Source organism: Aulostomus chinensis, chromosome 17 (genome assembly GCF_037954235.1).
Source record: "Aulostomus chinensis isolate RoL2024-O1b breed Wild chromosome 17, RoL_Achi_v1.0, whole genome shotgun sequence".
NCBI classification, from domain to species: Eukaryota; Metazoa; Chordata; class Actinopteri; order Syngnathiformes; family Aulostomidae; genus Aulostomus; species Aulostomus chinensis.
Window position 1 is genome coordinate 22796203 of NC_141336.1, and position 14427 is coordinate 22810629.

General features: G+C 46.3%; 1 protein-coding gene across 3 annotated transcripts; it reads left to right on the forward strand.

The window, feature by feature from the left end:
- Positions 1–1835: 1835 nt before the first annotated feature.
- LOC147246822 (uncharacterized) lies at positions 1836–14045 on the forward strand. 3 transcript variants are annotated; one of them, XM_086182901.1, is made up of 5 exons: positions 1836–1919; positions 5340–5378; positions 7827–8072; positions 13698–13753; positions 13841–14045. In XM_086182901.1, the coding sequence occupies exons 1-5, from the start codon at positions 1873–1875 to the stop codon at positions 13849–13851; spliced, it is 399 nt and encodes a 132-aa protein (XP_086039027.1). In that variant the 5' UTR covers positions 1836–1872; the 3' UTR covers positions 13852–14045. The 3 variants fall into 3 exon arrangements, with proteins under 3 accessions (XP_086039027.1, XP_086039026.1, XP_086039028.1); XM_086182900.1 differs by lacking the exon at positions 1836–1919 and having other exon boundaries at positions 5028–5378; XM_086182902.1 differs by lacking the exons at positions 1836–1919; positions 5340–5378 and adding an exon at positions 5411–6116.
- Positions 14046–14427: the final 382 nt, after the last annotated feature.

The window sequence follows — 14427 nt, forward strand, 5'->3', positions numbered from 1 at the left end:
CACGTTGTTCTGATAATTTAGAAACTCAGCAAAATTGGGAAATTTAGACTTTCATAAGATGTGGATTTCCCCTTCCGTTTTACAGAGAGATGTAGCGTTTATCATCACTTCATTTGCGTTCCTGATTTTTTTTTTAAGTTTCAGGGTTTGTTTTTTTTAAACACAAAAAAAACCTCATGTGATTACTTCCCAAAGTCAATGTCAGCAATATTGAAAAAGTGAAAGTGGTTGTAACAAGCTCCAACAATAAGAAGAAGCTGGAATTTTTTTCAACTTGGCATTTTATCAACAATAAAATGTAGATTAAGAATGACTGACACAACTCTCATACCTTCAGATACAAGGAGGGGCTGTTTAGCTTAGCTTAGCTTAGCTTAGCTTGGAGACAGGGAGAGAGCACACCTATGTGTTTCAAAATCTAACAGCAACTTTAAGATTCCCTGTATTTTATTGCATGGTACCTACTGAAAATGTTGGACTGAGTTTTCTTCATCAAAAATAAAAAGCCCTTTTCATTGCTTGCTCGTGTTTATGGCGTCTGGACGGCACGTAGCTTATGGCAGAGGCAATATCCCCTTCATGGCTGTCTTATTACCTGTAATCCATCCTTATCCAATTATGTTTGATACAAGTGAAGATAAAACCAAAAAGGGACATTCACTGATGTCAAGATGGAGGCTTCACAGTTGATAGCGGTGGCATCTCCTCCACTAGCGGCGAGCTTCTTCCATCCTCCTCGACTGAGAGTTCTCACTGAATTCGAGGAGAGCGGTTGCTGCGCTGTAATATTTGCATAAGTATTTGTGGGTAAGTTGCATGTCGTTTTCAAGGACATCTCCCTTGGTGCTTGTGTGCACACGTGTGGGCGAACACATGAATGCGGCTGTGTGTATGTGTGAACATGAACCCAGTGTGGTTGGTTGAGCCGAGTTCACCTCCAACAGAGACGTTATGAGTGACTCACCTCGTGATGGGCAGCCCTCCTTAAAGATTTGCTCCTCTCAAAGCAGTTCCTGGAAGAAAAAAGAAAATAAAAAAAACCACAACCCTTGATTGACTCAAAGTAGGTTTTCCATTCGAATGGGTTAGATTTTTCATTAGGAGAGGAAAAAAAAAACTCAATCCCCCCCCTCAACATGACATTGATGAATCATTTGTCTTTGAAACAGCGGTTAACAAACTTTGACTAACCAGACTCCTGGAGAGCTTCCCACAAAAACTTCCAGGGAACACAACAGGAGGCCACGTTTAGTGCTTTAGTGATGTGGATAAAAGCCTGTCCCAGCGGCCCCCGTAAGAGTCCACAAAGACTCTTGGGGTTAAGCCTTCTCTAAACTTGACTGTGTTTGGAACAAAAGGCCGAGATTCTGGTGTTTTACTGACTGTTGGCAATGAACTACAGCTTCTGGAGGGGTTTTAATCCACTGTCCGCCACATGAAGTTCCTATAAAGAGAAGATCATCATTTTTCCATGCTTAAGAATCTTTCCAATTTAAAATCATGACCTCGCTGACCTGAAAGTGATGAAATCTGTAAGTCCCTCTGACTCAGGCAGCATTTTGTGGTTGGGACACATCTTTAAAACGTGACATTTAGGGGTTTCTGGTAAGCCAGTGAGTGTTTTCTGCCCCCCCTCATCTAATACAAAAAGGATCCATCCATCCATTTTCTTCCGCTTATTCCTGTTAAGGGTCGTGGGGGGGTGGGGTGGGGGCTGGAGCCTATCCCACTAGCCTTCAGACGAGAGGCGGGGTTCACCCTGGACAGGTCACCAGTCCATCGCAAGGCCAACACATAGAGACAGACAACCATTGGCTCTCCCAGTCACACCTACGGTCAATTTAGAGTCTGGATTAACCTGGTCCCCTCTTGATGTCTTTGGACTGTGGGAGGAAGCTGGAGTACCAGAGAGAACCCACGTAGGTACAGGGAGAACATGGAGACTCACACAGAGAGACCCCGTGCTCCAGCTGGGACTTGAACCCACAACCTACAAGAAGGATGTTGCCTGTAAACTTCTGCAAGATTAGGGACTTTTTACTCTTAGTTATAGCTAAATATTGACCCAAATATTGGTCACAGCAAAGGTCGGGGAACAAAGGGGATTTTTGTTTCATTTGCTACTGTACAAAGATTCCGAATGCTACCTAATGGGTCGACCAGAAATGCACTTCCTCATTTTGCTTTCGTTTTCCTGTATTGTTAAAGACGGTGGGGGTGTCGAGCACACAAACCTTAAACAGCAAGAGACTTTGCTCATTAGTCAGGGACAGACATTTCGCCCCACATTTCACAAGAGCTGCCATTGTTGAGGGCTGAGGGGAACACAGTGTGTGGTAAGTCAGGGGTTGGTGAATGACAGGGCTTAAAGAGTAGGCTTCTGTTAGTCATTGTACATTACCGTTAACGCATCTGACTGCCTGGCACCCGTTCCACTGTACGAGAGGTAGCGTGAAATCCCATCAGACGCTACGATCACGTCTCACGCACGCACGCACACACACACACACACACACACACACATTAAGTAAAACACAGACATGTCAGAGTGACACACAAACTCACCTCCCTCCCTCCCGTTCAGACTGGTTTGCCTGGTGATAGATGGCTCAGTTGGCAGCCAGAGAGGGGAGGGGTCTGTGTGCCTTCTTGTCTGCCTGGCAAATAGGCTTTGACTCAGCTTTCTGGCATTGAAAAGGAGGAGGGTGAAGTTCCTGTGACAGCTCAAAGGAAGCCGTGATCTAGTCAAGATGGTAGCAGCTCTGTAGACGGCGGTGGTTGGAAAGAGGTCTGCGGGGTTTACACCTCATTTAACTTTATCCTGAGCAGGTCATTCAAACCAAACAGGAAACTCTGCTTGAAAAAAACCAACAAAAAAAAACATCTTGACATGCAAAGATGCTTCCAGTTGCATCCAACTGTTTGAACAGTTTTAGGATTTTCACTTTGATGTCTGCTTTTTCTCTCCCTTCTCACTCCTTCGTCACCTCCCGTCCTGCTTCCTCCGCGGGTGCTCTTTCACTCTGTACCTGAGGACAAACACTTCACCTGCTGCTTCTGTGCCTCTCGGCAGGTTTTACCCCACACGTGCAACTCACAGGAGTTCAAAGGTCTGTTGCATCATGCTGCGTTCAGTGTCTGCTGTTCAAGTCAAAGATACAGAGGAGAGATGACACATATCCTAAACCACTTATCCTGTACAGGGTCGTGAGCAGCTGAGGCCTAGCTAGGTGAGGGGTGGGGTACACACTCACATTCCCACCTGCAGCAAATTTAGAGGCTCCAATTGACCTCATTTGCATTTTTCAACAGTGCAATGGTTTGGGCCGTCACCTCACAGCAAGGAGGTTCTGGGTTTGACCCTGATGGCCAGCTGGAGCCCTCCTGCCTAGGTTCTGTCTGGGGGCTCCAGCTTCCTCCTGCAGACTGAAAACACACAAGTTAGGTTAAATGTAGGAAAAGACTCACCAGACTCAGAAATTCAGGGCTTTTGAGACGACATTCAGGCCTCCGCCGAAGTTATGTTGCTGTTGTTTTGCACGTGAAAAGGAGGTTGATAGCATACGAGCATGAGAGGGGGCTACTTAGTAAGCAAGCTGATAGTCTGACCGCAGTTGTTCAGCGTGTTAATATTCGCTAATTGGAACAAACACAAAACTCCTACACATATTTCAAATTATAACAAATTATAACACAAAACTCAAATTTTGATGGTGGGGGGGGGGGATGCCATAATGCCATAACTGAATACTCAAAAACGGAGGTAGAGTTACGCTTTTGAGGAATATTCTCTCAGAGGTACATATGTTACCTCAGAAGTACAATATTACAGATGGTTTACAAAATGAACCGAAAGTTGCGCAATTGTCTCTCAAAAGGGCTGGAAATCTGACACCGCTGCATGCACAACAATAAAGGAAATAGGAGCACAAAAGATTATCTAGCATTGTATCAAAGCCAGACATATTGAATGCTTGTGGTTTCCTCTCCTCTTGTCAGAAATCGCACTGAAACTGACCTCAGCAGCTGAAGCAGAGGCGCTGTGTTTTAATTTGCACTGGAGAGGAGAGAGGGAAGAAATGTCTGGCGTTTCCATCAGCCTTTATCTGGCCCAGCCAGCTGTCAGGGTCTGTCTGTCTCAGTGGTCTCGCACACATCTCACAGGACTTGACACAACTCTCTTTCTCCACTCTCGGTGAGACTCACACACTTCCATTGTAGTCAATACCACGAGGCCATAAACAAGCTCTACAGGGAGGATGACATGATTGTGGCAGAGTGACAGTCTTTTTGTGAGTAAAAACACAATTGCATGTTTCTGCCCTGCACTGGAATTCAATCCACGCTGCCGTACATGGGCTTGTGTTTTTCACTGGGCTTTGATATCGAGAAGGCAGCGCAGTGTTTTGACAGCTTTCAGACTGTGATGGAGAGGGAAAAAAAGTGGGGAGGAAAGAAAGGGGTAGAGATGGAAGAGGAAAACAGAGGGGGGTGGGGGGAGGTGGGTGTGGCAGCGAAGGAATCCGGAGCTGCTCAATGTCACACTAAGGAGGACTACATGAAAGGGGGGGGGGGGGGGGGGGGGGGGTTGGACAAGTTTATCAGTGTGTTTGTGAAGATCCTGCTGGAACTACAACAGGATGGAGGAGTAAAAGCTACACGGAGACACACGCATGTGATTTTGTCCGCCTTTCTTTTCTCTTACACTCACATTATGTCGAATAAGACTGAGAAAAAAAAAAAGGCTCGGGGTGAATGGATATTTAATGAAACACCCCCACTCATCCTCCACCAAATCTGCTCACAAGCATGGGAGTTCAACGGAGGAGGAAGAGGAAAGTAGGGCACGTCTGCAGATTTAATGAGGCAAAAAAGCGCTGTATGACAAGCTTATGTTTTCTACTCCAGCAGAGCTACTTGCTTCAAAAGACAGACTCCATTCTCTCCCGACACACTCTGCCAGCCACAGAATGTATTATTGAGGCCATCTTGTGCAATTTCTTTCAATTGTAAATTTTTGTGGATACTTGAAAGCAGAATGGAGGCGGGAGGAACGGGTCCCATCTACTGCATGTCACAGCAATCACATTTGATCGTTTTTAGAATGTAATCCATTTGAGTGGGCTTACAGTGCATTAAATCTCAAACCCCTTTTTATTTCGGACATCCTTCAGGCTGAGACATCATGTTATGTTGACTGACAACTATTCAGGCGTCACTTTCAGGGTTTGCAGTTGTTCTTGTAGTTCAGGCTTGATTAGGCCTTCTAGCTGGACCGCTTTCACCAAACAAGAACTGGAGAAGGATCAGTTCACTGACAGAAGTATGTTCCCCTCCAGGGCAGTGGGTGGCAGTATGACCTCTCACAACTGCTTGCGGTAAGTACTGAACAAGTTACGAAGTGGCGTCTCTGTCAAACTACTCTTAAAACTTTATGGTGCTGAATATTCCTTATCATATTTCCATAAATGTGTTATTTTCGCCTTTGTAAGTGCCGTGATGCCGGCTGAAACACCACGGTGGCACCCACAGATTATGAAGTCAACATCTCGGGCAACAGTTGCAGAGGACAGATCGACCTACGTCAGTGACACTAGCAAATTTGCACGTGTCTTAAAAGTCCACTTTTCGTTGGACTGAATCGACTTTTTCAAACATTTCAACTCAACAAGGGTCATCCTGTTTGGGAAAAGAGCGTGCGCAGCGTTGATAGTCGTGGGAAATCTGACCGCGGTGATTTAAGTGTGAAATGAAAACGCTTTTTTTCCTTCTTCTTTTTTTTTTTTTTGAAAAAGATGTTCATCAGGCCTGAGGGCAACACAGCCTGAGGATCCTGGAGTTTGTCCTTACATGGCCTTCTCTGATCCGTCCACGCACAACACACTCTATTTTAGTCGAGATGCGCTCAAGCGCATGTCACCTGGGGGGGATTCTGGTTGCTAAAACAAGTGCAGACACACGTCCCCTTGGTATGGCTGAAGTACACACCCATACATACATATCACACGTGTAAATACTGCACAATAAGTCGGTGAGCAGCCCCAGTGAAGGACCGCAGCGGCGATGACAGCCATGTATCCAGAAACAGCCGAATATGTGGCCAATTACATCTTGAGGTAAGCTCAGAGGATCTTGTTTACCGTTCGTAGATTCATGCTTCAGACCGAGTCATCGTCTTTAATTGAGGACACGGGTTGTTTTCTACAAGGTCGCAAGGTTTTACTGACCCAGTGGGAAATAAGTGGCGACATGTTTGTTCAGTAGGTGCAGAATTGTCCTGAGCGGCCGGCAGTTTATTTGTCTGCATTCATACTGCAGGAAATCGCAGTGTGACATTGTGGTTTGTGGCGAGAGCGATACTGGTTTAAAAAAAGAAATCGAGAGGAAGGCTTCCCTTGCGATTTTTGGTGCATTCGTCTCACCATCAGATTCAATCCTGCATCTGAGGATTCCTCTTAGTGCTTCTTTTGGAAGAAATAAAAAAAAAAGAGCCACAAACCATTTCTTTTTACTTAAAAGTCCAAAGTTTCTCTTTTTTCCATCTGCATTAAAAGAAAAAGCCCTGTAAATTAGTCTGTTTTTTCCACCCTGCCTCAGTCTGAAATGAAAAATGCATCTCATCACGCCAACTTTAAAAGTGCCTGTCATTTTCACCCTGGGTGAGCTGGAAGATGAGGGGTCACAGGTAGCGAGGAGGAGAGTGAAAGACGGATACTGTCTTGAGTGAGTTTGATTGCTGTCTGATTACAGCTGCTCCTGGTGGGGTGAAGGGATCCAGACTCACAAACACACACCACTGGGTTCGTTAGATGCGTGCTGAAATCAGAAGGCTGGACCTGCAGGACCAACGTTGGAACGTGGTTCCTCAATCAAACACGCCGAACATGCTCAGACATCCATGACAACACTCTCGACCAGCGCGCTGGTGTGTGTTTGGTTGTGATGCATTCAGGGCCTCGTGGGACTGCAGCAGCGGAAATGCAAATGATTTTCTCGTGCTAAAACTTGCATATGTATGGCTTGGGCTTTTTTTGCACCAGTGGTTTTTATAATGCTTTGCATGTGAAGGGTGTTTGTGGATTGAGCCTCTTCCATCAGCAGAATAAGAAAGTGTGTGTGTGTGTGTGTGTGTGTGTGTGTGTGGTGTGTGTGAGTGAAAGAAGAGAGCATGGTCAAAGCAAGATGGGGATGATGGAGGGTGTGGTCTGGGGCCCCTTACATGCCAACCTATCCCCAGGCTTTCCTCTAGAGTTACCCACAGTCTCTGCGGGCAGCAGCCAGCAGCTCCCACATCACGGCGCTCATACTAGTAACCTGATAGCTGAAGTGGCATCGACATCATATTTTGGTCGGCATGTATGCTGTAGCCAGCGTGGATCTCCTCCCGAATCCTTCTCACCTCCTTCAGCTATTCTTCTTCTTCCCACCTCCAATCTTCTCACCCGCGTCACAGGCCAGCCAGTTACAAGTCCAGCATGGATAATGGGAGATGTGAGGCGCCAAGAAGACACAAATCACTAGACTGAACTGGCGCTGTGACAAAACTGCTAATGCTTGTCTGTGTATACACTTTTTGATTTACTTACAAGAAACTACAGACAACGGAAAAATCTTAAAAAGGAGAAGTCAGGTGGTGCATGACTCATACTTCCTGGAGTTACACTCATGTTGAAAAGCATTCCTGTTTCTTAAATGCAGATGGAACAATGTAAAGGTGGTTTTACCTGCTTGCCCTTTCTTTTATATCTGTGATTAAATGTAGCCACACAGCGAGGAAATGAGCACACTGAGTAATGCTGTAGATGTATTGATTTCCTGTCTTGAAGAAAGCCCCGCCTGAGCCTGTACGAGCCCCTCTACATCAGGCGCTACTGGAGGCCGGAGCTGCCCAAGTTCTCCACGCCGCACCAGGGGAAGGGCGGCTACTGGTGGAGTCCCCAGAGGTACCAGGAAGTGGGGTCTACATGGAGGGACACACACAGACGACGGGTGGTCTTCCCTGGTAACACCGGCTTCTCAGATGTGCCCTCGAGTCAGAGAGCGGGCTACTGCCACCTGCGGCCCACCTTGACGTGAGTGTTGCAAGCATGTGCACTGTGCGCTCACGTATGAGCTTGAGAGGTTTGATTCACCCCGTCTTAAAAAGAAGGTAGTTGTCAACACTGTGAGAAGGAGCAGGCGACAGAGCCGTGAGAGCTCATTCAGCACTTCAGCAGCGTATCAGAAGCCAGGCGTGGAGACACAGCCAGAAGCTCTGACCTCATGCTGTCACTCTGCCTGTAGGTCAGAGGTCACATCTTCACTCAGGAGCCGTGAAACCTGACAGAAAACACGCGCACCTACTGGGGAAACCTCACACACATACTGTCTAGAAATAAATACAGTAATTCAACTTTTAGAAATTTGAAACTGGTTCTATTTTATGTTGCTTTACACTATAAAATCCACGATTTTTCAGAAAAAAATACTTTTGACTGCAAGTGACTTTGAAGGTCTCATGCAGCCTTGCTAATCGGAGTGTGTAACAGGCTAGCGTTCTCTGCTAATTTCTACAATAAAATAGTCTTATGTTTCAGTATGATTCGTCCTCTGGGCATCTTGGATGATCCACCTGAAATATTTTGATCAGGATCAAAGTGAGAGACCAACAGAGATTCAACAATGTCACTGTAAAAGTAATGATATTTGCTTGTTTCGCCACACACTGCAGGCATCGTGCCACCTCAGCGTGCAGGCTTTTTCCAACATTGATTGTGTAACAGAGGCACATTGTGTGAAGTCAACAGAATCTGTTTGTCGACGTTCCAGCTGTCTTTTTTACACAGCTGCTGTTTCGGCGCTTGGTTACGTCTGCTGCCAGTGGCACAGCGTTCTGTCGCCGCATTTCGTCTCAGCGCACTTTTAAACGGATAATGAGGTGTAACATTGGCTCAGTATGCCACCTAGAACAGGCTGTGCCTTGTCTTGCTTTGGTGCCAGCAATTACTAGCATTTTTAGCACCGTACTTTTTACTGTAATGGAGTAACTGTGGTACGTGTTCTCTCACCACAGCTCAGTGCCGGACACGCTTTCATATATCCCCCCGCTTTCCCCTCTTCCCTCACATCCAGTATCTACACCGCTTTCTCTTTGTCTTCCAATAAAACAGCTATTCCTGGTCCCACCATTACTATCCCAGTTTATATCTCTCTACCCAGCTACAGCTACACCACCTTACACCTCCCATCACCTTGTAGGACGCTGACCTACATGGGATGACCAGAGTAATGGTCTCCATGCCCTGGAGCATTCTGTTGTTATGACAGCATAATGGTTTTGGTTTTTGTTGGGCATTTCCTGGTCAGATCTGTTCTCTGTGGAGGGAGGTTGTTGGTGAGGAGATGAGGAGGAGGAGGACCTAAATGATGGGTGATGAAGAGTGTGATGTCGCAGGGAAACAGGAGAGGATAAGTGAAGAGGAGGCTCCTTCACCGAGGCAGAGACAGACAGGATAGAAAGACAGAGAGAGGAGGAGAAAGAAAGTTTGAGACAAGATCAAATAAACAAATGTCACACAGGAGAGGCCTGAAAAATTAACAAAAAAAGATCAGAACAGACACTTGAAATGGAGAGAGATGGTTGGAGTGGGATTGATGGGGGGGGGGGTGAAAAAAGAAAAGAAGTGGAAAGAGAAAAAGCCAGGGGGCTAATGTGCTCGTGACTAATCAATCCTGAGTGATGGCCACTTTAGCGTGGTCCAGGCTGACAGATGGAGACCATCCCTCTGCTTTAGCTCTCCCCTGACTCCCCATCTCCTAACACACACCGGAGCACATCAACATCCACCCCCCCACCCCACCCCAGAGGGCATCATGCACACGCAACACACATATGGAGAAATACTGGATCCCGCTAGCGTCTGTGACACGGGTCGATCCATTTATCATGCGGGAAACGGCCATATCAGGGGTTTGCGCTGTACCCCCCCCCCCCCCCCCCGACGTGGATGAGTTTGAATGAGTGCAGCATCAGTTGTAGATTGATTCTCCATAAGGATTGATTGGACTAAATGAGCACTGGGATCGATTTGTGGAGGGGAGGATGGCGGATGAGTTACTTTTCAGGCAAACGCATGCTACTTTTGTCCATGAGTGAAAATATTCTGTTTTTACAAGACTATGATATAAATCAGGGATGTGCCAGCGTGGCAGAAAAGACACACATTTTCCACATCAGTGTACAAAGCCACAGCAATGCGGACGGAAGCGGACATGAGGATAATGATTGGGAAAATGGCAAGGAAATAGATGCTATTTAGGGAGTTTTGCGATGGCGCAGTTTTTTTTTTTTAAATACTCAAGGATTTTGGAGGTTAAATAAAACATTTAATAATACTTTTATAATCTGCTGTAACCTGCTGCACCGCTGTTTCACCTGCAGCATGACAAGAATTGTCTTGAGAGGTTATTTTATGATCTCATACTGAAACCAAGCCAAAACACAACCATGCAGCACATAAATTGCTCTCCACTGGCCTGTTAAAAGAGATTAAATGGAGAAAGTTCAATTCAGTGGCAGACTGTTTGGGTGGATGCTATCAGCTCATACAGGACAGCAGGAGGGTGGAGGAGGAGGAGGAGGAGGAGGAGGAGGACGCCACCTCTGCGGTCTCCTCTGATAAGTTCAGCAGGCAGTCACTTCCTGCCCACACTCTCAGCGGGAATGCTGCCACCGCTTGCAGCCCCGAACAGCTGCAAGACTCCAGTTGCTACTGTGTGCATGTTTGCCGCTGTGGTGGCGTGGTTCATTCTGTGCACACATGCATGTTTTATGGTGACTCTAAACCAGCGCTTCATACAATACAGTGTGTTGTCCGCGCCATCCCTCATACTCGGGAATGGCTGTGTTTCCTTCACCCAGCTGTCGTGTCGACAGTCAGTCAGACATTTAGTCGGGCTGCAACACAATTCTTCCACTAACCTTCGCTAACGCTCAGATCCGTCACTTCCTGAGACGCAGAAAAGGGTCAAAGCACAAGCCACAGATGGCAGAACGTTGACTGAGCTTTGAAGAAATCCAACTCTGCTCGGGGGTGGAGAGATACAAGGTCGAAAAGGCAACGAGAGGGGAAAAAGAAATGGATCTGGCTAGAAATGAGGGAGGAAAGTGAGCCGAGACAGACCATTTGTTTCCACAAGCCAGCGCGCGCACACACACACACACTGGAACACATCCATTAGGATTAGGCCAGAGAGTGTATTGCTTTAAAGATCATGAAGATCTTTCATTATATTCATAAATTCCTGTTGTATAAGTATTGACTTTGCAATGGCAGCCGCTAAGATCACATCTTCCTTGCCAGTCAATGGCACCTTTGAGGAAAGAAGCCTCTAATCCATTGACATTATGAGAGGTAAAGCCTGGCCTCTTGGTGCAGCAAAGAAATGACTTGCTGGGTTTGGTAATTGAATGGTGCTGTTCTGCTATTATTATCCCACTTCACCTCTAAGAAGCTGACATGCTCAATAATGAAGACTTGTAATTAAGTTAGGGACAGGTATATAAAATGAAACACCGGAAACAGCCATGAGTATGATCTAAGAGGAGAGGAAACATCTGCACCTGAAGTCCTGAGGGTTGCGAAAGGACACAACAACAACAAAGAAAAAGCATTACTCATCAGTAAAAGTCATTAGCCGGATTCCCATCACATTACTTTTACCCATTACAACTCAGCACAACTCCACTAACGGTGCTTTTAATCAGCTCAAAGGCTTCAGCACAAATTTCTGACTTTAGAACACTTCCAGACACACGTTCGCCGTTTGCTAAAATGATAGCTCAAATTTATTTGGACCTCCAGTAGGTCGTGTCGTCATTTCTGCACCATGGCTTCCTTGTAAACCAGAACGCTCGCAACTACAAGCTAAGCTAGCACCTCTGGGGCGATATGGAGCTCAGCCAGGGAAACAACACGAGGACATTCAGTCCCTCCTCCAAATAAATCAGCAGTGTGGAAATAATTTGGATTTTGGAGCGAAGACGGGTCAACAGACAAAACGTATGTTATTTGCGAGATAAAAATACACAGGCCTCAGGCTGTGCTTTTGAAAATACCAGCTATATGGGCCAGACTCTTGCACTTGAGGAAGCAGTTACAGAGATCATAAGGGGTACTTTTACGTGTTCTTTTGTTTTAATTATAAACATAATGGTGATCACAAACCCCTCAGACAAATCAAACATCCATCGGTAAATATCCTATCATTCCCCGTTATCGCCTTCACGTCAGCCTGCCGCCAGTCTGATCACGTTTGAACACGTTTACGATCACTGGATCACGGAATTCTTGTTTCGGAATTGTTGTTTAATTCCTGTTTGCGTGTCGCGTGGTCGTGCGAGGGTTGCCGGTGAGGGGCTGACATCATTTTCAATTCGAAAGGACTCTCCTCAACCATTTAAAACGGCCTCCGTCTTCGGTGGTTTATTAGGATCATTAAATGATCATTAACTCGTACACTTAGCACCAAGATCTTCAGAGGGCCGACGAAATGAACGCATTCTCTCTCTCTCTCTCTCTCTCTCTCTCTCTCTCTCTCTCTCTCTCTCTACTCTTCTCTCTCTCTCTCTCTCTCTCTCTCTCCTCATCTCTCTCTCTCTCTCTCTCTCTCTCTCTCTCTCTCTCTCTCTCTCTCTCTCTCTCTCTCTCTCTCTCTCTCTCTCTCTCTCTCTCTCTCTCTCTCCTCTGCATTAACCTTGATCCGCTGCGGTCTTCACATGAATCTGAGGCACTCAAGAGTCGTGCTGATTCAACCAACAAGATTTCTCATCATTTGACATTAAAAAAAAAAAAAAAAAAGCCTTCCCCTAACGAGGTGCATTTTTGAAAGTGGTGTAAGACAACATTGCGGCTCACAGGAGGCCCGTTTCTACAGCCAACCCTTCAAAATGTAGAGATATCGTTGATATAACGGTGTGATGTAATCCTAATTTCCCCGCTGCCCGACTCTGCTGTTTAACTTTTAGGAACAATTTCAGAACATTACAGATTCTCCCCAGCGCGATGACTTCGTTTTAGTTTGTCTAGTTTAAGGCTCCTGAGGGCACACAAGCTTAGACTAAACAAATGATTCAGCCTGAACGCTCCAAGAAACCAGATAGTCATTAAGGATTAAAAATCAGATAAGTGAAGCACTAATGCTTGACAAACACACTTTCTGTCGGCCCCCCTGCGCTCTCCTCTCTCTCTCTCTCTCTCTCTCTCTTGCTCTCCCCCTCTCCCTCTCTGTCTGTCGATGTGTCCAGTGTAAGGCGATGCTGGGCAGCAGAAGGCGGGGTGCCGAACAGGTGACAACACAGCCCCTCTCCTCCCTGAGACGGCGAGCCGGGCTCAGTTTACTGTAGAAAGTCACACAGCAGATGGTGTCCAAGGAAGTGAATTAGCTTTGGGAGCCACACGCAGCAGATGGGGGTAAGAAGAAGAGACAAAGAAACTGGGGAGCGAGAAAACAGTGACACAAAGGCTGAAAGGTGGATAGGGAGTGTGTGTGCAGGGGGGGGGGGGGGCTTTGTTTGTTTGTGTATGTGTGTGTGTTTGTGTGCCTTTGTGGCCCAGTATAAGCCTTAGCCAAGTTCATGGGCTTGTCCAACCCCCCCCTGTTTTGATAAGTCAAACGCAGTCCATTCTAATGGTTTTACACGTGTGTTTTCTTAAAAGGTGGCGATATCGCTGGCAAAAACTGAGGGAGCGGGTGCCGTGCTTAAAGGAAGAGAGTAAGAATCCCTCCAAATTAAAAATCACCACCGTGTTTTCCTCTACCTGTTCCCACATTTTTTCCCCCTTCCTCTGTTCTCTTCCAGTAACTTCCTAAACCTCTGAGAGTTCTTAGAGCGATTGTGAGGCCTCGACACTTGATACGTACACGTTATGCAAATATGAGAAATTGCTCTTTCAAGAACATAAATGACCTCGGAACTTGTGTCGGAGCTGGAGGGACACGGCCATGTTTTGGTCAAGGTAATTCCAGCGTGTCTGTGGTTGAGGAAGGAGCTTCGGAATGTTAATAATGGGGGGGCGGGGGGGGGGGGGGGGCGGCACATGGCTTAAATGCCACACAGATGTGGCCTATCGGTGATGCAATCTAGCAAGGAAATGAAGTGTAACACTTTTGGCAATATTGTGTTAAATGTATGTGATGACTGTGAGGGGAAATGTCAGAATAAAGTTGTGTTGTAACCTTACACTGAAAATGTCCCCTTCTATCTTGTTTTTCAATCTTCTCCTGTGTCCACGCCCCCTTCACAGCCCATCTGGCTGTGATTATGGCCGTGGCCTAATCCAGCACTCTGTCCTTTCTGACACAGCGGGGAGTGCCAATTCTCTGTTGTCTCACTCATTCTCTTCTTTTTTTCAACCTCCGCTTTCCCTCAATCTTCCTCTCTCTCTC